At 50.2% G+C, this 22,444-nt stretch overlaps 1 protein-coding gene across 1 annotated transcript in view; it reads right to left on the bottom strand.

Annotated features, from left to right (window-relative positions):
• Positions 1-22,444, bottom strand: part of STARD9 (StAR related lipid transfer domain containing 9) — a 126,243-nt gene that overhangs the window by 6,027 nt on the left and 97,772 nt on the right. The window contains 7 exon segments of the mRNA XM_065871712.1: positions 8,251-8,388; positions 8,750-8,933; positions 9,348-9,545; positions 9,731-19,033; positions 19,035-19,401; positions 19,404-19,783; positions 21,562-22,033. Coding sequence (XP_065727784.1) covers positions 8,251-8,388; positions 8,750-8,933; positions 9,348-9,545; positions 9,731-19,033; positions 19,035-19,401; positions 19,404-19,783; positions 21,562-22,033 — 11,042 coding nt within the window.

Genomic DNA, 22,444 nt, shown 5'->3' with positions numbered 1-22,444 from the left:
TAGACATTTAATAAGTAAATTTAGTAATCAAAAAATGTTTTAAATTCCCACAAAGAAAATTTCAAGATGGCATAGCTTCATTAGTGAAATCTACCAAGCATTTAGAGGAGAATTAACACCAGTTCTTCACAGTTCTTCCGAAAATAGAGGAGGGAACACTTCTCAACTCATTCTATGAGGCCAAGATTACCCTGATAAAACCAAAGACATCAAGTAAACTATAGACCAATATCCCTGTGCATTTAAACAAATAAATCCTCAGCAAAATAACTAGTAAACTGAGTCTAGCCACATATAAAGAGGATATATACCATGACCAAGTGGGATTTATCCCAGGAACACAAAGTTAGTTCAACATAGAAAAATCAATGTAATATATTAATAGAACAAAGGAAAACACCCACATGATCATCTCAATAGATACAGGAAAAAGTCTTTAAATCCAACACCTTTTCATGATAAAAGCAATAAGCTAGGACTAGAAGGAAATCTCCTCAACTTGATAAAGATTATGTACGAAAACCCCACAGCTAACATACTTAATAGTAAAAACTGGATAGTTTTCTCCTAAAATCAGTAACAAGACAAGAACGTCTGCTCTCACCACTTCTATTTAACATGGTACTCAAGATTCAAGCCAGGGCAGTTAGGCAAGAAAACAACAACAAAAGATCGGATATTCTATATACAAGGTCATATCACCTAAGAAGTCTAATAAAATAAAGTATTAGAACTAATAAATGAGTACAGGAGACAACATCAATATACAAAATCAACTGTATTTCTGTATAGTAGCAATGAGCAAACCAAAAAGGAAATTAAGGAAACAAGCCCATTTATAATAGCATCAAAAAGAATAAAATAGTTAGGAATAAATTTAACAACAACAAAAAACACGAAAAATTTATACTCTGAAAACTATAAAACATTGTTGAAAATAAAGAAGACCCAAATAAATGAAGAGATATCCCATGTTCATGAATTGAAAGACTTAATATTGTTCAGATAGCAACCCTCCCCCCAAATTGATCTATAGGTTCAATGCAATCCCAATCAAAATCCCAGCTGACTTCTTTTCAGAAATTGAAAAGATTATCCCTAAAATTCATATGTATAGTCAAGGGACACAGAATAGCCAAAACAATCTTGAAAAAGAACAAAGTTGGAAGATACATACTTCTTGATTTCAAAATCTACCACAAACCCAGGGGCTTCCCTGGTGGCACAGTGGTTGAGAGTCCATCTGCCAATGCAGGGGACACGGGTTCGTGCCCCGGTCCAGGAGGATCCCACATGCCGCGGAGTGGCTAGGCCCGTGAGCCATGGCCGCTGGGCCTTCGCAGCCGGAGCCTGTGCTCCACAACGGGAAAGGTCACAACAGTGAGAGGCCCGTGTACTGCAAAAAAAAAAAAAAAATCTACGACAAACCTAAACAGTTATCAAGACAGTGTGGTACTGGCCTAAGGATAGATATATAATTCAATGGAATGGAATTAAGAGTCCAGAAATAAATCCACACATCTATGGTCAGTTAATCTTTGACTAGGGTGCTGAGACAATTCAATGGAGAAAAGATTATCTGTCTGAACAAATGGTGCTGGGACAACTGGATATCCACGTGCAAAAGAAAGAAATGTGATCCCTAATTCTCACTATATACAAAAATTGATTCAAAACAGATCAAAGACCCAAATGTAGGAACTAAAACTATACAAGTACTAAAAGAAAATATAGGCATAATCTTTGTGACCTTGGATTGAGCAAGAGTATCTTAGATATGAAACCAAAAGCACAAGCAACAAAAGAAAAAATTAAATTAGACATGATCAAAATTTATAACTTTGTGCTTCAAATGACACCATCAAGAAAGTGAAAAGACAACACACAGAATAAAGAAACTTTTTATAAATCATATAACTGATAAGGGACTTATACTAGAATACATAAAGAACTCTTTGCCTTAATAAAAAGACAACCCAATTAGAAAATGGACAAAAAATGGGAAAAGACATTGCTCTAAAAAAAATTTATAAATTTATAATAAGCACATGAAAAGTTCAACACCATTAACCATCAGGATGATGCAAACAATGAGGTACCACCTGAGATCCCACTGGGATGAATATAATTTAAAAGATGAATAATAACAAGTGTTGGCTAGGATGTGGAGAAATACATTGCTTATACACTGTTGATGGGACTGCAGAATAGTGCAGCCACTTTGAAAAACAGGCTGGCAGTTCTTCAAGTGGTGAAACAGAGTTACCCTATGATCTCAGTCCAACTCCTAGGTAAAACCCAAGAGAAGTGAAAACATGTCCACACAAAAACTTGTACATTAATGTTCACAGCAGCATTGTTCATAATAGGCAAAAAGTGGAAACAACCTTAATGTCCATCAACTGATGAACAGACAAAGAAATGTGATAGTCACACAATGTGATATTATTAGTCATAAAAAGGAATGAAATTCTGGTACATGCTACAAGTGGATGAGCCCTTGTTGTGGGGTGAATTATTGTCCTCCAAAAATGATATGTTGAAGTCCTAACTCCTGCTGTCTGTAAATGTAACTTTATTTGGAAATAGGGTCTTTGCAGATGCAATCAAGTTATGATGAGGTCCCACTGGATTAGAGTGGGCCATACATGCAATGACTGCTGTCCTTATAAGAAGGCCACACAAAGACACAGGTACACAGAGACACACAGGGAGAAGCCACATGATGCCAAAGGCAAAGGCTGGAGTGATACAGTTACAAGCCAAGGAATGCCAAGGAAGTTATAGCCATACAATGTAACCTCAGGAAACAAGAAAAATAAACAACCTAAACTTACACCTAAAGCAACAAGAGAAAGAAGAACAAACAAAACCCAAAGTTAGTAGAAGGAAAGAAATCATAAAGATGAGAGCAGGAATAAATGAAACAGACAAAGAAAACAATAGAAAAGATCAATGGGGCTTCCCTGGTGGCGCAGTGGTTGAGAGTCCGCCTGCTGATGCAGGGGACACAGGTTTGTGCCCTGGTCCAGGAAGATCCCACATGCCGCGGAGCGGCTAGGCCCGTGAACCATGGCTGCTGAGCCTGCGTGTCCGGAGCCTGTGCTCCACAATGGGAGAGGCCACAACAGTGAGAGGCCTGCGTACCGCAAAAAAAAAAAAAAAAAAAAAAGATCAATGAAACTAAAAGCTGGTTCTTTGAAAAGATAAACAAAAATGATAAACGTTTAGCTGGACTCATCAAGAAAAAAAGGGAAAAGGCTCAAATCAATAAAATTAGAAATAAAAAAGAAGTTACAGGGACTTCCTTGGTGGTGCAGTGGTTAAGAATCCACCTGCCAATGCAGGGGACATGGGTTCGAGCCCTGGTCTGGGAAGATCCCACATGCCACGGAGCAACCAAGTCTGTGTACCACGACTACTGAGCCTGTACTCTAGAGCCTGAGCCACAACTACTGAGCCCACGAACCTAGAGCCTGTGTGCCGCAACAAGAGTAGCCACCGCAATAAGAAGCCCGCACACCGCAACGAAGAGTAGCTCCCGCTTCCCGCGACTATAGAAAGCCTACATGCAGCACAGCAATGAAGACCCAATGCAGCCAAAAATAAATTAATTGATTTAAAAAAAAGAAGTTACAACTAACTCCAGAGAAATACAAAGGATCATAAGAGACTACTACAAGGAACTATATGCCAGTAAAAGGGACAACCTGGAAGAAACAGACAAATTCTTAGAAAGGTACAATCTTCCAAGACTGAACCAGGAAGAAACAGAAAATATGAGCAGACCAATCACAATTACTGAAGTTGAAACTGGGATTAAAAAACTCTCAACAAACAGAAGTCCAGGACCAGATGCCTTCACAGATGAATTCTATCAAACATGTAGAGAAGAATTAACACCTATCCTTCTGAAACTATTCTAAACAATTGCAGAGGAAGGAACACTCCCAAACTCTTTCTATGAGGCCACTATCACCTGATACCGAAACCAAAGACAACACAAAAAAAGAAAATTACAGGCCAATATCACTGATGAACATAGACGCAAAAATCCTAAACAAATACTAGCAAACTGAATCCAACAATAGAATTGTAAAAGGATCATGCACCATGATCAAGTGGGATTTATCCCAGGGATGCAGGATTTTTCAAAATCTACAAATCAATCAGTGTGATATACCATATTAACAAATTAAAGAATAAAAACCATATTATCATCTCAATAGATGCAGAGAAAGCTTTTGACAAAATTCAACCCAATTTATGATAAAAACTCTCCAGAAAGTGGGCATAGAGGGAACCTACCTCAACATAATAAAGGCCATATATGACAAACCCACAGCTAACATCATAATCAATGGTGAAAAGCTGAAAGCACTTCCTCTAAGATCAGGAACAAGACAAGGCTGTCCACTCTCACCACTCTTACTCAACATAGTTTTGGAAGTCCTAGCCATGGCAATCAGAGAAGAAAAAGAAATAAAAGGAATACAAATTCGAAAAGAAGTAAAACTGTCACTGTTTGCAGGTGACATGATACTATACATAGAAAATCCTAAAGATGCTACCAAAAAACTACTAGAGCTCATCAATGAATTTGGTAACATTGCAGGATACAAAATTAATACATGGAAATCTGCTGCATTTCTATACACTAACAATGAAAGATCAGAAAGAGAAATTAAGGAAACACTCCCATTTACCACTGCAACAAAAAGAATAAAATACCTAGGAATATACCTACCTAAGGAGGCAAAAGACCTGTACTCCGAAAACTATAAGATGCTGATGAAAGAAATCGAAGATGACACAAACAGATGGAAAGACATACCATGTTCTTGGAAGAATCAATACTGTCAAAATGACTATACTACCCAAGGCAATCTACAGATTCAATGCAATCCCTATCAAACTACCAATGGCATTTTTCACAGAACTAGAACAAGAAATTTTAAAATTTGTATGGAAACACAAAAGACCCCAAATAGCCAAAGCAATCCTGAGAAAGAAAAACTGAATTGGAGGAATCGGGCTCCCTGACTTCAAACTATACTACAAAGCTACAGTAATCAAAACAGTACGGTACTGGCACAAAAACAGAAATATAGATCAATGGAACAGGAGAGAAAGCCCAGAAATAAACCCATGCACCTATGGTCAATTAATCTATGACAAAGGAGGCAAGAATATACAGTGGAGAAAAGACAGTCTCTTCAATAAGTGGTGCTGGGAAAACTGGACAGCTACAGGTAAAATAATGAAATTAGAACATTCTCTAACACCATACACAAAAATAAATCAAAGCGGATTAAAGACCTAAATTTAAGACTGGATACTATAAACTCTTAGAGGAAAACACAGGCAGAACACTCTTTGACATAAATTGCAGCAATATCTTTTTGGACCCACCTCCCAGAGTAATGAAAATAAAAATAAATGGTAGCTAATTAAACTTAAGAGCTTTTACACAGCAAAGGAAACCATAAGAAACAAAAAGACAACCCACAGAATGGGAGAAAATATTTGCAAGCAAAGAGACTGAGAGGGGATTAATCTTCAAAATATACAAACAGCTCATACAGCTCAATATCAAAAAAACAAACAACCCAATCAAAAAATGGGCAGAAGATCTAAATAGCAATTTCTCCAAAGAAGACATACAGATGGCCATAAAGCACATGAAAAGATGCTCAATACAGATATTGAAAAGATGCTCAATATAGATATTAGAGAAATGCAAATCAAAACTACAAGGAGATATCACCTCCCACCAGTCAGAATGGCCATTATCCAAAAGTCTACAAATAACAAATGCTGGAGAAGGTGTGGAGAAAAAGGAACCCTCCTACATTGTTGGTGGGAATGTAAATTGGTACAACCACTATGGAGAACAGTATGGAGGTTCCTTAAAAAACTAAAAATAAGACTACCATATGATCCAGCAATCCCACTCCCGGGCATATATCTGGAGAAAACCATAATTTGAAAATATACACATACCCCAATGTTCATTGCAGTACTATTTACAATAGCCAAGACATGGAAGCAACCTAAATGTCCATCAACAGATGAATGGATCAAGAAGATGTGGTACATATATATAATGGAATGTTACTCAGCCATAAAAAAGAATGAAATATTGCCATTTTCAGCAATACAGATGGACCTAAAGATTATCATACTAAGTGAAGTAAGTCAGACAGAGAAAGACAAATATCATATGATATCACTTATATGTGCATTCCAAAAAGATGATACTGCTGTGGCCTCTCCTGTTGCGGAGCACAGGCTCCGGACGCGCAGGCTCAGCAGCCATTGCTCACGGGTCCAGCCGCTCTGCGGCATGTGTGATCTTCCTGGACAGGGGCACGAACCTGTGTCCCCTGCATCAGCAGGCGTACTCTCAACCACTGCGCCACCAGGGAAGCCCCATAAATGAACTTATTTACAAAAACAGAAAGAGACTCCCAGACTTTGAAAACAAACATGTTTACCAACGGGGAAAGGTGGGGCAGGGGGGAAGGATAAAGTAGGAGGTTGGGATTAACATACACACACTACTATATATAAAATAGATAATCAACAAGGACCTGTTGTATAGCATAGGGAACTCTACTCAATATTCTGTAATAACCTATATGGGAAAAGAATCTAAAAAGGATGATATGTATAACTGAACCACTTTGCTATACACCTGAAACTAACACAACATTGTAAATCAACTATACCCCAATATAAAATAAAAATTAAATTAAAAAAAGAATACACTACAGGGTCAGAAAAAGAAGGATAATGGGAACAACAAGGTCCTACTGTATAGCACAGGGAGCTGTATTCAATATTCTATGATAAACCATAATGAAAAAGCATATAATAAAAGGAATGTACATATATGTATAACTGAATCACTTTGCTATACAGCAGAAATTAACGCACTATTGTAAAAAAGATATACATATTCTCAAAAGATACACATTTCCTTATACACATTTCCTTTCTGCAGACTATCTCTGGAAATATACACCAAACTGGTTCTGGGGAGGCAAAAAGACTGAAAAATGCACTTGACATTCTATGTCTTTTGCTACTGTTTGAATGTGATTTTTTTTTTTTTTACTATGTGAAGCTTTGCTTACAAAAGGAATTTCAGATTTTATATCCCCAGCCAGATCTTACCTCTGAGCTCCAGATCTGGATCCCAACTGCCTGATTTCCAGCTGCTCCCCTGCATTTCTCACAAGCACTTTCAACCTGGTAAATACCAAACTAGACTCATGGTCTTCCCCTCAAAACCTGCCCCCTTCAGGGCTCTTCGTCACATGGACATCACCAGCCCTTCAAGCCCAAAGTGCATGTGGTTCTGACTCCTCCTGCTTCCAGCCTCCAACTTCCAATCTGCCCCTGCATCCTGTGGACGCTCTAGCCAGCGCATCCACATCTGCTCCTCCACTCAAGCGGTGCCCTGAACCAAGCAACTGTCATCTCTCACTCGGCTTTGCCAAGGTCGTGAGCGGGTCTACCCAGGGCTGCTCTTGCCACTTCTCTGGCAAGCTCGTCATTCTCCTCCCCACTAAAAAGCTTGTCAGCAGCTTTGAGAAGTAACATGATCAGATAGATTAGAAAGCAGCCAGAATTTTCAATAGCGTCTACACAACCTTGCCTTTTCTAGTCCCTTCTCCTGTGATTCTTCCATCTCACTCTTTACATTCCAGCCACACTAACCTTCTTTTAGTTCCCCCAACTCCTCCTTCCTCACTTGCTGGGCCCTCTGCCTGGAAGGCTATTCTCCTGCCCCCCACATATCTCCAGACACCAACTTTTACTGAGTTAACTACCTCTCGGCCTTCCAGTCTCAGTTTAAACACATTCTCTTCAGAGCATCTTTGCTGATCCTCCACACTAGGTCAGGTCCCTGTTTCATCCGGCTTAGCACCCCTTCTTCACAGAAACTACTGCAACAATAATTAAATAATAAAATAAGCTGTTTAATATTTATCCCTCTAATAATCTGTTTAAGGACAAGAACAATTTTGCTCAGTGCCTAAAATAGTGCCTACAAAGTAAACACTTGTTGAATGAATGAATGAATGAGTAAACAGGGAGGGGAGACAAAAACCACAGGGAAGACAAAGGCCATCGTACAGGAGAAGGGCTCATGTCAGCAGTGGCCTCCAGGAGGCAGAACTTCCTCCCAAACTCTTGCCAGGGTGCTCCCGGCCCGATTTGTGCTTGCATTTGCCTACTCACCACACTGTCTGGGGACTGGAGCTGGCCTGGCAAGGCCGGGCTGCTATTGTAGCCGGAGGTGACACCAGAGGAGAGACTTCCGTTGGAGCTGGTGCACCAAGAGCTTGAGGCGGCCAGGGTGTGTAGCTTTTCTTCTTCCTGGGAAGGACAGATTACTGTCAACCAGCTCCAGGTGCACCCTCACTTCCCACCCTTTCACCCCTTCTCACCTCCCCAGTTCCCGTCACCTCCCACTGCCTCCTGCCTCAGCCTCATACCCCCATGCCTCCCCCATCCCCACCCCAACTATATACCCAAGCTGCTTCCTCCCAAACCCTGGCCTGGGGACAGGAGCTGGTCTGATGAGGATGGCATGAAAATAGAGAGTGAAGCAGCTTTGAGCTGGCAACAGGGGCCCGACGCCCTCCTCCAAATTCTAAGTCCCAAGACTCAGAGGCAGCCCTGGTCTGCCCCGAGCTCCGAGCCTACCCTGAAATCAGAGGCTTGCCCCACTCCCCACCCGCAGCAGCTGGCAGACGATCTGCTGGCGGATTCTCAGCTTTTCCTGTTCAGTCTGCTCCCGCAGTCGGGCCCGGGCCCGGGCAATCTCCACCTTGGCCTCCTCACGGGCCCGCTGGTATTCTCGTAGCATCAGCTCTATGTCAGAGGGTGGGTGAGGAGACCTTGACACTGACCGTGGGCTCCTGGGGAAGACCAGAGGGTTGGAGAGATGCCTTCTAACATGGTGAGTGGGCGATGGCCCAGGCCCGCTCAACACCACCTTCCTGAAGGACCCATCCTCTCTTTGCCCACAGGGCCTTCGGGTGTGGTCTTACAAACACCCTGAGGCTCAGGCCTGCAGTCTTACATAGCATGGCACGGCTCCTCTATCCACCCCCACCCCGTCCGCTGCTCCCTCCCAAACCCTCCTCTTTCCCTTTGCCTCAGTCTCCACAGCCGCCTCCGACTACCCACAGTCACGTAGGACCCACTCCTGGAGTCGCTCCTGGCAAAGGAAGCTGCAGCCTCTGGTGTCCAGGACGCTCAAATCCAGGCCCTGCTCCCCACACTCGCCCCACCCAGAGCCTGTTCCCCACAGGGTTCTGGGTCCACCATACCTGGTGGTCTCCACCACATCCTTCCTCAGCTGCTGAAGGTATTCTCGGCGCCTGCTGGGCAAGTCAAAGGCCCAGGTGGGGAGATCCCGGTTGAATGGGAAGCTCAGTTGTTTCTGGGGGCTGAGGCTTTGCGTCCCGCGGAAGTTTTGAAGTCGCTCAGCCTGCTCCCTCCAAAGGTTCTCTGCGGTGCGTTCTGGCCTGAGACAGAACGTGAGTGAGGCACTGAAGCTGACCCTGACTGCCCTTCTCCATCTCCAGACCTATCTCTGACCCCCGGAAGGTCCCAGAGCTGAGCCAGGAGGAGGGAACGGCCAGCTGTCAGCCGGCTAGGCTCTCTCCTCTCCGCCCAGCCCTCGTCGCCCCACTCCGAGCTGGGTCCTTACCGGGCGTACGGCTCCTCCTCTTGGGCAGCAAGTGCCTCCCCCGTCCCGCTCTGCAGCACCTGCAGCAGGGCGTCTGCCTCCCCAAAGCCGTGGTGCAGTTTTGCTTCCGTGAGTTCCACGCTGAGGGAGAGGGTCTGGGCCCCGACTCGCAGGGGGATCTGCTCCCTCTGGGACCACTCAGGCGCCTGGCTCTGGTCCTCATGAAGTTGTGGGAGCCTCTGTCCCTGCTCTCCTGAGCTGCAATCACATCTGGTCCCCAGCAAATCCATCACACCCAGCGCCCCAGGGGAGCCGTCCTGACCCCCACACCAATCGCTGGATTTGTTATACACCGGGAGGTCCCTCAGACCGTGGTGCTGGGGCTCAGGGGCCATGCATGTCTGGGAACTGGGGCACAGCCGCCCCTCAGGCTGGCAGGCCTCAGTTGGGCCCAAGATGCCACCCCGGAGCCCTGGGGTGTCAGCCAACTCAAAGAAAGGGCAGCTGCGGCGGCACCAGAGGCCTCCCCACGAAGAGGAAATGTTCAGAGCAGGCCGTGGCTCCTCTGGAGACACTGAGCTCTCACCCCCATTCTCTGTCCTGCACTGCCATCGACTCAGCCCCCTACTGCTCAGTGGGCCACACTCTAGGGAGGCCACGTCCTCAGGCACAAAGCCATCAGTCAGCCTCCAGCTCCTGCTTCCCGGTGGTGGAGGCGACAGTCTGCTCTGGACCCCAGTGGTGGTCCTGGGCTGACGCCCCTGCGGGGCCTGCTCCACGCAACGGACTTGGGGCTTTGCGCTCTGCTCTGGGTGGCCTCGGGAGCTCAGCCCAAGGGAGCACCTGTGGTCACCCCCTTCTAAGGGACTGCTACCTTCTCCACACGGAGCCTCTACTCTCTGAGAGCTACCTGACTCATCAGTGGTTTGAGAATAGTTCCCCACTGCAGCCCTCGGGGCACCCAGGGGAAGGCTTGGGCGGGAGACAAACTTCTGGCAGCCTTCAAGGGAATGAGCTGAGGGGGTTGAGAGAGACAAAGCGCCTGGGGGGTGCCCTGACCCTTGGGTGCTGGCGCTAAGCGTGAGGATCGGGGAGGAGGCCCTGTCCACCAGCAAGGCGCTCATGGGGCCCTGCTCCTTCCGCACCCCGGGCTCCTCCACAGGCTCCACAGTGTGCGGACAGGGCCCTGGGGAGGGAGATGCACCGAGGCTGCGGCCGAGGCTGCCACCAGCCAGGCTGGGAGGCAGGGGGGCATCCAGAGAAGCGTGGGGGCTCAGAGGATGCAGGTTCTGCCCAGGGGGAACTTTCTGAAAACTCAAGTGGGATGAGGGTACGGGGGCGCTCCAGGGCCTGCAGAGGGTGCTTTCTTCCTGAAGATCTTGGGGCCCTGCTATTTTCCATGCGGTCCCCTCTGCCCCTCTCTTCTTAAGCGTCCCGGGGACATGTCCCTTTTCCTGAGACGTGATGGAAAGATCTGAGCCCAGCCTTTCAAGGACCGCATTGACTTTCTGAGGGTTGGCCTCTGGGGCCTGGAGGTGCAGAGGTGGTGAGGCCGGGTCAGTCTGGATGCCCTCATCCATGGTGGTCTGAGTACAGCCATCCATCTTCAGTGCCTGGGGCACCTCACCCGGGGTCTCCCTCTTGGCATTCCACTCCTTTTCGGCCACACTTGGCTGGGAGAGGCTCCCCAACAGCTCCGAGGTGCTGTGTAAGAGCTGCGAGAGGTGGAGAGACAGGTTGTGCATGCTGGCCCAAGAGGCCAGATCCGACTGAGCAGAGGAGAGGTCCGCGTGGCTCCAGCGGGACCTGCAGCCCAGAGTCTGGGTGCCCTGCTCCACGGTGTTCATCCTGGACACACCCACAGGGCCGCCCTCCTCTGATGGGTACAGCAGCATAATCTCATCCACCGGGCCCACAGCACTTCCTCCAGCCAAGGGAGGCTCCCTCCTCAGGCAGCCTGCCTCATCAGGGGTGCCCGGGAACCCGCCTCTCTCATCAGGACCCTTAGCGGGGGCTGCCCCTTCAGAGCTGATCAGGACGTGGGGGCTCCCCAGGGCAAACGAGGAACCCCAGACTCCCCAGGCCTCACGGGAACGGCGGGCACTTTCGACGAGGCTGCGTGTGCTTGACAGGCCTCGGGCACTGGCCAAGGTGCTGCGGTGGGAGTAGACCGGGGATCCCCGGTCGTCTAGGCCGTCGTCCTCACGGGAGCACCGGTCCACGTCTGACGGTGTCAGGCCCTGGGGTGTCGGGCCACAGGAGACATCAGCTGCGCCGCCAAACACATATTGCTTCCAGCCAACACGCGCAGGCCCCTCGGGACGCCAGGGCAGGGCGCAGGGATCGATGGTGCTGGAGCCAAAAAGCAGGGCTCCTTCGCCCGCCTCAGAGCACCACGCCTCTGGCCGAGCCTGGCCACCCAGTCTCTCTGGCTTTCCCGGCTGGGCCTGTTCCGGAGTACCAAATAGCCGAGCAGCCATGAGATCGGGGGTCGGCATGCACGAGACAGCTGAAGTCACCGGGGAAGGAGGGGGTGTGGACGGCAGGGGCCTGGGATCAGCAGCGATGCCGTCCAGGTCAGAGGCGGCTTCCTGATTGCAGCCCTCAGCTTTCAGAGACGTTCTTGCCGCAGACTTTCCTGAGAAACAGCCTCTGGGATGTGGGGTCCACAATCTGCTAGGCTCCTGTATATCCTCATCTGTCGGGGAAGGAGGCTCCACGCTCAAGCTTAGCTCCTGAAGAGACCGGTGAGAGCTGACCACCGAGAACTGCGGTCTAGAGTGTTTGGGGCCAGAGACAATGGCGATCACAGGAAGTGAGCACCGGTGGCAGGGTGCCGGCTGCTCCCCGCCAGAAGAGGGCTGCCCGGGGCCCTGGGCCACAGGCCAACGTGCTCCACGTTGCCCCAAGGGGACAGCTGCTGAGTCTCTGAAGGCTGCAGGGAGCCTGGCCACAGCCTCGTCCTCTCTGCCTGAACCTCTAATCTGACAGCTGCCTGAGCCACCTTCATCAGCACATGGGGGGCTCCTGCCCCGGGCAGCATCTTCTCGGCCACCTGAAGCCTGGTCTCTCTGCTGCTCTTCCTCCTCCCGGGGGCTGTCAACCTGGGGACCGGAGGCGCACTGTAACTCTGCTACCACTTGGGCCTGGGGATCCAAGCCACCATGATCCTTGGACTCCGCGGAAAGCTGCGGCTTTCCTGGAAGGCATCTGATGGCATTTCCCAAACATCCATGTTGTGGTCCCACCGGCAGCTCACTCGCAACACACCGTTCACTTAAATTCAGGCTGTGTGGTGCCCCAGCTATTGCAGGTGGTTCTGGCTTGGTTTGAGAGCCCTGTGCACTCCGGCCACCAGCAGAGCTGTCCTGAAATCTCACGGGTAGCTCAGAGCAACTGCCTGCATGGAAAGGGGGAGCCTCAAGCTCGGCGCTGACTTTCTTCTTGCCAGCCGTTTTCTCAGGATCCCCTACTGACCTGCAGCTTCCATCAGCAACCCAAGGGCTGAGGGGACTTGTCCTCACATCAGGGGCGGAAGGGGAGCTGCAGTCCTGAGCCGGAGGCAGGAGAGCAGCAGCAGAGGTCTCCGGGGTGCTGCCATCTACCGGCCCCAACTCCACATTAATGCTTTTGGGCTCAAGGCCATGTGCCCAGAGTACATCAGGTTCCCTGCAATGGCCCTCTCCTCTCTCCACCCCCCAGGTCCTGGGGGGGACCATGCAGGGTGGGTGGCGAGTGTGTGGGGTGGCCTCGGAAGCCCCCTTGCCCAGGTCACCGTCTCTGTAACACGGTGAAGTGGAGGAAGGGGAGGCACGGGCCTCGGAAGCAACGGGTTGAGGGTTGCATGGCTGCCGGCAAGGATGAGATCTGCTGTCTGCTTGGCCCCCGGACGGGCTGAGGGTCCTGCTGCCTTCAGTGCTCCCCGAAAAGACACCACAGTCTGAAGTTTCCTGCGGGCACCTGCGCAGGGCCTCCTCCCTAACTCCTCCAGGTCTCTGATCTGGCAACAGAGTTGGCCTGGGACCTTTGACGCTGGCCCTGCAGGCTTCTGCTAGCCTAGAGCCAACACTCCCCTCCCACTTCACAGGCTGCTGAGAGGGAGCTTCCGGTTCAATCCCTCCCGGGGCTCTGGGAAGGACGGCACCCCATTTGGGACTCGCCTTCCCTTCTTCTAAGCCGGTGGAAGCCTCAAGGCATCGGCCCTGGTCTTGGTTAGGCCCTGAGAGACTGGCAGAATTCTGAACATCACAGATCACAAGGTGACTTTCAAAACAGGTTGGTTTTCCTCCTTGTGCAGCCACTAGGAAGTTACCAGGACCTCCTCCCCATGTGTTGTCCAGAGTCCCAGGTTCTTGGTGGGCTGGGCTGCTCTCCTGCCAGCCAGGGAGAATGCCCTGGGCAGCTTCCCAGGCAGCAAACGGGCCTCGCCTACATGGAATCCCTCCAGCAGCATCAAAAGGGGCCTGAGAAGGTAAGGCAGCCACTATTTCCTCCACCATTACCCTCCTGTCCTCCTCCACAGCTGCTGAAAAAGGAAGACTGTCTGAGCCCAAAGCATCAGCAGAGGAAGGTGTTCTGGTTGCTTCTCCCTCTTTCTCTATGATTTCAGAAGAGCTAGTGTGATGCACAAACTGTTCACCGGCTCCCAGGAAATGTCTCAGTTTTCCGGTACAGTGACTTTTACCTGGAGCAGGGTCAGCGTGGGAGGAAGTCCGTGAGGGGTGCTGTGGCCCTGTGTTAGTGTCAGTGCTGGGCAGAGGGTGACAGCTGTCTGCAGAGGGGTGTGTGGCCTGAAGGACAGATGTCCTCTCATCACTTGACAGGTGTCCTGGTTTAGCAGAGAGAGACGCCACATGAAATCCCCGTGCTTCACCCTCATTTCTGGTCCTGGCTGACACTGACTGGCCCATTTGTGGACACTGAGGCCTGCCAGGGGCCCCTGAAGAACATTCAGGTCCTAATAGCGTCTCATCGTGAGGAAGGACTGTGCCCCCAGCCACCACATTGTGAAGCTGCTTCCCCTGGGCCTTTGCCTGTCCTATCTCCTCCAACTCAGCCAGGCACGTGGGTGGATGGGCAGAGGGCTCCGGCTGAGGCAGCCTTGGCAAGGACACAGGTGCTGAGAAAGCACCACTGGCAGGACTGAGGTCCTCGGCCTCCTTCTCTGCCTTTTGCCTCTCCCCGCTGCCTCGCTTGTCCCCCTCTTCTAAGGGGCAGCTGGCCCTCCTTTCAAGCAGGCTAGAGGCCCTGTTCAGGGAACTGGCTCTGTCTGGTCCTCTTGGTACAGCTGCCTCAGCTTCGGAAGGAGAACCCACCCTGCTACCCAAGCCCAGCAAGGTGCTTCTGAGGTCCCCTCCGTGGCCTTGCGGACCGGTGCTTGTTGACCTCCTGCCCTCTGCCCCCAGGGGAATGCTCGCTGGTACACTGGATTGACTGTGAGATCCCACAGCCATGGTAATCACAGACCCGCACCAAGCAGGGTGTGCCGTGGAGAAGCCCTGTCTGTCGTCTCCGTGCTGTGGGCTGTGGCATCCGGGCTCTCCACTCTGGTCCTGATGCCCCGCTCCAGTTACCAGGGGACTGGTGGGCATTTTCAACAGGGTGGGATCCAGCACATAGTCAAAAGAAGAGATGCCTAGAGTACCAGGTACATAAAGATAGGTTCTTGGCGGCCTTGTTGAATTCAAGGGCAAGGCGTTACTCAGGTCTCGGCGAGGAGCCATACAGGACCCTGGCTGGCTTGGCAATGGGTCAGTCTCTTGGCTGAAAAATGTGCACACACAATGCTGGCACGGCCCAGGGAGTTTCTGAGTTAATGAAACCACTTTGTTTTTCTCCTGTAGGCTCCCTCTTTGCACAGCCGTTTCTTCAACTCTGCCTTGAACTTCCGGCTCCTCTTGCTTAGAACTATATATGCGTTTGGCAAAATGGCTTTCCTGAACACCCTTCACAGTCTCCAGCTCCTCAAGACTTCCCAAGCCACGGGGCGGCCGTCTGGGGTACACTGCATTCACCAGCTCGCCCTCCTCAGAAGTCCTCTCAGGCATGGGCTGCAATAGCAGAGCTCCAGCCGAAGCTTTCATTTTCCTTGGATGAGCAGAAGAGTTGGTGCATTCTCTGCAAACTGTAAATGTCCCTAAAGAACCACCAGTTTCCCTGGCGGGTCTGTCTAATACAGCTGGGTGGGTGTGCCCTTTCACAAATCTGATGTCGTGTACCCGGGGATCAATGCTATTGTTAACCTCCATTCGTCCAGCTTCACCATCCCTAAAGATAACATCATCTTTCCATTTTGGAGAAGATGGCTGATCCTTGAAGGACAGGTGGTTTCTAAAGCTGCCTGGCCTCAGCACATGGTCAGCCATCTCCTGGTCCTTCTGGTCCTGGAACATAAACTCCTTACTGACTCCCAGTGTGTGGGCAGCATTTAGCTGCTTACTCTGTTTGGAGTCAATTTCCAAGATGCCATTTTCCAGCTGCATTGCACTCCTAATTAGCCTAGCCGTCTCATCAGCATTATTATCTCCTTTACTCCGCTTCTTTCCAGGAGGTTCTTCTTTGGGGTTTAACGCTTCTCGCACCTTTCCAGGGACCTTGCATTCACCGAGGTTTCTTTCCTGAAAGCACGTAACTGACTGGAATCTTTCATACATGGACTCTGCCTGTGGAAGCCTAAACTCTTCTGAGCCATCTTTCGGATGGAGCGCTTTTCCAGGAAGCCCAATTTCATTCCTCCTTTCCCCCTTGTGGGTTGGACTCTCATCCTGGGCTGCTGTCTCTGGTCTGCTTACTCTATGAGGTACTGATCTGGACTTCAAAGAGCGAGCGGCTTCCTCTATCTTGTCCTTGTCAAGGCCTAAATTGATGGTTTTATAGATGAAATCAGACCTGACCTCGGAAGGAAACCGTCTCTTCATGTCACAGGCCGGGGTCTCTCTGAGGACGGCATCCTGCCCCTGCTCTTCTTCCCCACTCGTCTCAGATTCACACACCAGGGGAGGCTTCCTTGACCCAGCACTGTCTGAGAAGACACTGCAGAAGGACTGTACAGTAGCCTTTTCTCCCTGCTTGAGCACTGGAAGACTGTGTTTATTTAAAATGCCAACTTGATTTTCAAATTCACATACTTTTATGCTGGTAGATGGAAGAAAATGTCTGTTCTGAGTGACAAAAAAATAAACTGAGTTATGGCTTTCTTCTTTAATGTTTCCAAGGCATTTCCCTTTTTCCCTGCAAACTTCCTTGGTGTTCGGGTCAGCTGGCCTTTCTGCCACGACCTGCTGAGACGATGCAATCTTGGGATTCTGGTTTTGTAACAGCGCTGGCAACTTACTCTTCACATACACATTTTGGAGGACTTGGTGCTCATGTCCAAAGCCCCATGCTTCCCTGGGAGGGGGGGAGGGCACCCCTGCTTCTCTGCAAGCCGGGATTTCCAAGGCGGTTTCTCTTAGGGCATCTCGGCTTCTGGTCACATAGAATGTTTCCAAGGGAGGTGGCTGCAGGGAAGATGGGAGTGGATTCCAGGGAGCAGAGTGGAGGTACAGCTCTGGACCTGAAGGAAAGGCAAAGGAAAACCTGCTGTGTCTTCTACCCACTTCCTTGGAGCTCTCCTGGGAGTCTGTCTTCTCTTCCTGCGGGAGGTGGTGGCTGTTCTGACCTAATTGCCCCACTGGGTCTGCACTATTCTTCCTCAAAGGAGCCCAGCCTCGGGGCCAATGGGGTTCTTTGGTGTCTATGGTGACAATATGGTGACAAGTGTTCGTTAGGATGAAACATTCATCAGAGGACGTCATGAGACCAGGCTTCTCGCTACTCTGAGAGGCTTCCTCCAAGCTGCTCTCTTTGACTCCCCATGCTTCCATCACGGGATGTGCTGTCTTGTTCGCTGCTGTAGAGACGTGCACATTTGTAGTTCCAGAAGTCGATGATTCTACGTCCGCTGAATAAGTTCCACTATGACTCACCTCTTTCTCATTAGCTGTAAAGAAATCTGAAGTACCTTCTACCTCAACACGCAGACTGTCCTGTTCTTTCTCAGCTCTCAGACGCCTAATTCTGGACAGATGGATAGGAAAGTTGTTGAAATCCAGGCTGCTAGATACCCTAGGACCAATTGGCAATAGAGCATCTCCTCCCCTGCCAGAATCTTGGGTCAGGGAACCAGAGTCTTCCTCGAGGGAGGGCTTTCCCTTCCCTCGAGGAGGAAGACTGGGTGCTCCTGTGGCCTCCAAAACAGGATGAGACAGTTCAAGGAGGTACTTTTGCTGAAGGGCAGCCCAGTCTTCCTCACAGGCACTGCCAATGTAAGTGAATGAGGTGGCAGAGGCAGCCAACAAGCTTGACACACTAGAGTCAGATGCTTCAGAGACGCCCTTTTGGGCCATGTCAGGGACCCCTCTGGCCTGAAAGGTGCCATCGGCTCCTGGCTGATGGAGAAGATGGGACGCCCTGGTCGTATCAGAAACAGGGACTGTGTACACACTTCTGACACTGCAGGGCAGCTCAGCACTGCCCAGGGGCAGTTTGGAGCTGCAGGACAGGACTGTTTCTGTATCTGATGACTTTAGTTCTTCCATATTGGGCCAGTATCCAGGCCTCTCCCAACCGCAGGGCTGAACATCCTGGACGTCAGGACTTGGACATAAAGAACCTGGGGGGCTACTGGGACTGTTCTTGGAGTCACAGGAGAACCAGGAATCCATGGACACCAGAGGGCTCCCTCTTGAAAGCTGCACATCTTGGAGAGTGTTGGTTTGTTCTGTGGAGCTTGCCTCCACCGCCACCTCTGGCTGCTCACAGCGGGGCTGGAGCTCCAGGTAAAATGAACTGCTCACTGGCAGGGCGGCATCTAGCCTGGCTCCTGTTCTGTGGCTGATGGGGCCAGGGCTGCACACTGCCTCCTGGTCCCCTGCGGGCAGACTGGAGCTCTGCAGGCGCCAGAAAGTCTCCGTGGGCATCTCGTCAGCTGAACGGAAGAAAGGCTCTTCTTGCTGATCGTCCCCCAGTTCTTCCTCAGCGTCAACCAGGCTGTCGAGGGAAACGCTCCTGTGAGTCTGGGTGAACAGTCGACTGTCTGAGGATGTGGTGAAGTCCCTCACAGAGGCTTGAGCTCTGGCCCTGAAGTGGCCATGGCCACGGGTGAGAAAACTGAGCGCTGGGCTGTCCTGTGGGCTTTGGTACCCCTTCTCGGCCAGCGAGTCCTCAGATATTTGGCTGTCTTCGCTGTCGGAGTCATCTGTCCCTGGGAGATCCCGCTCCTTCCCCTGGGGCTCCTCCAGCTTCCATGGCTCCAGCAGGGCTTTGGCACAGACACAGGAGAGAATCTACTGAGTAACTGCTATCTGCATCAGATAAATCACCACCTTTTTCTCTCGCAAGACCCTCTACGAGGCTGGAACCTGTGAGTGAGGCTGTGGTGTCTGGGTCCCCCGCACTGTGTTGCCTCTTCAAAGGGCTGCTGTGAGGCAAGCGAGAGGACTTTTCAACCCTAGCTGTCAGGGCCCTCTGCTGCCTCTTTGATGCCCCGCTTGGAGAAGGTGGGGTGGATTCTGCCCAGAAAGTCTTGGCTGTCTTTCCACGCCCAGTGGCTTGTTTGGATCCATGGGGATGTGAGGAACCGCAACTGGCTCCCTCAGCAGCCTCATGGGGCCCAAGGTTCCCTTCTTTTCCCCACCCTGCAGGTGAGTGGCCTTAGCCCTCCTGGTCTGGGTGGAAGGGGTGAGGACCTCTGGCTTATCCCATGGCTTTAGCTTGTTAGCTGCAAAACTCTGGGCCACCATCTGACAGGGCTGCTTACCCACTCTCTCCATTTCCTGGACACTGGCAGACTTGCAGCTCTCAGTGAGGCAGGTGCCAGAGGGTGAGGCTCCCTTCCTGGCCAGGGCCTTCCTGGCTGTGCAGAGCTGCCCCTCGCCTGAGGAACGGAGGGCATGCTTGATGAAATGCCCTTTCCTTGGGGGGTAATAAGCAGCCTGGGGCAAGTACTCTTCTGATGGGGTTTTCTCTGATAATTGCTCAGTAGGGTCAGGCACAGGAGGTGACGTGGTGGAGGGATCCCAATTCAGGAAAATACTGTGGAGACAAGGAAAGCCATCTCAGAAAAGTAAGAGGTCCCTACTTCCTGCTGAGAGAAGGAATATAAAGTCCCACTTAGTTTGCTCTGAAAGAGGTTTAAAACTAGGCCAGGGCTTCCCTGGTGGCGCGGTGGTTGGGAGTCCGCCTGCCGGTGCAGGGGACGTGGGTTCGTGCCCCGGTCCGGGGGGGTCCCACATGCCACGGAGCGGCTGGGCCCGTGAGCCACGGCCGCTGGGCCTGTGCATCCGGAGCCTGTGCTCCGCAACGGGAGAGGCCGCGGCAGTGAGAGGCCCGTGTACCGCAAAAAAAAAAAAAAAAAAAAAAACTAGGCCAATGTCACTGTCCCCTATAGCCTTCAGGGTCAGCTCTATAGGTACATAAGGAAACTACAGACTATAGTCTTGGCTCTCAAAGAAGCCCCAGGTACACTCTGTTCCTCATTTTCTTTATCTTACAAAAAGGTTGAACTGAAACTGGATCTAACCACGCCTTTAGGGAAAACTTCCAACATGAGGAACTGAAGAATAACTTAAATGGCACTACAAGGAATCAAACAGACAAATCTATAAAGGGGCACATTTTACAGAATTGACCTGCTTTCTTTAACAAATCGACGATATGAAGAAATTTTTAAAAAGCATGATTAAAAGAAACTTAAAAGACATAACAATCACATGCAGTGTGTAAATTCTACTGGATCTTAATTTCAATTAACTATAAATATATATTTTGAGGCAATTAGAGAAATTTGAATATGGCCTAGGTTTTTGATTATACTGAATAATTAATCTTAATTTTGTTGGGTGTGATGACAATGTGGTTATAAGAAAACTTATTTTTCAGAAGTGTATACTTGTAGGATTGAAATGACATCATGTCCAGAAGTTGCTTTAAAATGCTTCATCAGAAAAAGGAAGGAGGGGAGACAAAGCAAGCATGGTAAATCTTGACATTTGCTGAACATGGGTGACAGGTACACAACTCTCTCAACTTTGTGTATGTTGGAAAATTTTCATAATAAAACTTAAAAAAAAAAAAGCCTGCCTCTCTCAACTTTGTGTATGTTGGAAATTTTTCATAATAAAACTTAAAAAAAAAATCCTACCTAGTACTCTAAAGACCAGATTGGTAAGCAAACATAACAGTAATAGACATTAATTGGGCACCTAATATGGGCAAGGCCCTGCGCTAGGCCTGGAGGATATAAAGAGGTAGACATAGTCCTCTGCTCCAAGCAGTCTGGGAGATAACATATCTTCACCTTGACTGAATGTGAGGAGTGAAGGAGAAAAGAAACCAGGAGGATCCCAAAATGAACCCAGGAGTCAGAAAGAGAGTGTTTCACTTGCTCAGCATGGTAGGTGGGCTGGAACTGACTGGAGCCAGCAGGTCGGGTGGGAGGGGAGGGGAGGGAGGAAGAGTGCGGTCTGAGGCAATATGAGACAGAGTGGTGGCAGGACACACACAAGGAGACATATGTGGGTAGTCAGGGTCTACAGCACATGGAAAATGAGGCTGAGATTCTCCCTCAGCAGATATGATCAAAGCAGCAAGAGCTGCCCCCCAGAGTGGGGGCAGGGAAGATCTTAGAAGACATCAACTACAGAGAAAGAAGAGAGTGATCAGGAGAAAAAGTGATGAGGAAGACAAGAGTAGACACATCTTTCCATTTCACAAATGGAGGAAATTGAGGCCCCAGGAAGTAAAGATCGCTGCCCAGGCAACAAGGCTGTAAACCTCAGCCGGTGCCCCGAGGCGGCCTCCGATAGCTGTACCTGTGCAGTTGGGCTGAGTGCCGGCGGCAGGGCCTTCGGAGGCTCAAGGAACTGCAACTTGTCAATCTGCTTCTGCGTTGAGGCCCGGGGACCAGGGCACCAGGGCAGGAGGCCGGGAAGGGGGGCCTCCGGGGGCAGTCATCCTGGAGCCTGCACAGCGACCTGAGCTGCTCCGGTCTCCTGTGGGCCTCCAGCAGCCTCGGCTTCTCGATGGTCCTCTTCAGCTGGAACGAGACCCTTCTCTGCCGGCCGTTCCGCTCCGCCACCCGAAGCGCGAGTCTCCGCAGGAGCTGCGGGTGCACCACCCTCTTCTGGCTTTGGACCAGGGGAGATGGCTGAGTCTCAGGGTCTGTCTGGCACCATGAATCAGATGGAACAGCGGCTGCAAGTTCTTTCTCTTCTATACGGTCTTGCTGCAGCTGCTGCTGCAAGCCGGCCGGCCAGGTCCCTTCTCTGAGTAGCCACTGCTGGTCTGAGAACGAAAAACACCCTGAGAGAAGGTCCGCCCGTCCTCCCTCCCTGGACTCAGGCACCTCTGGCCACGGCTGCACCTGCACAGAGTGAAGAGCTGGCCAGGGTGACGTGGCGGGATGAGGGCCACATGGCTCTCTGGGGCAGGAGTGCCGGGCCCCCTGACCACAGGGCAAGTGGACGAAGCCCCGGGCCTCAGCAGGGCAGCGGGCACATGCTAGGGCCAGCAGCAGAACCTGGAAAAGCACGGATGAGGGCAGTGAGGAAGGTCGCTTCCTTATTCTTGCTTCCAGCCCCCGTGTAAGAGCCTCTGGTCTCTAAAAGAGGAGAGAGAACCCCTAACACCAAAGATTCCATCATATCACAAAGAAAACAAAGGAGAGAATACAGAGGGCCAGGGCGGTGTGGAGAG

The sequence above is a fragment of the Phocoena phocoena genome, chromosome 2 (assembly GCF_963924675.1).
Source record: "Phocoena phocoena chromosome 2, mPhoPho1.1, whole genome shotgun sequence".
NCBI lineage: Eukaryota > Metazoa > Chordata > Mammalia > Artiodactyla > Phocoenidae > Phocoena > Phocoena phocoena.
Note: the sequence above shows the minus strand (reverse complement) of the source record. Positions and strands in the feature narration are given on the sequence as shown.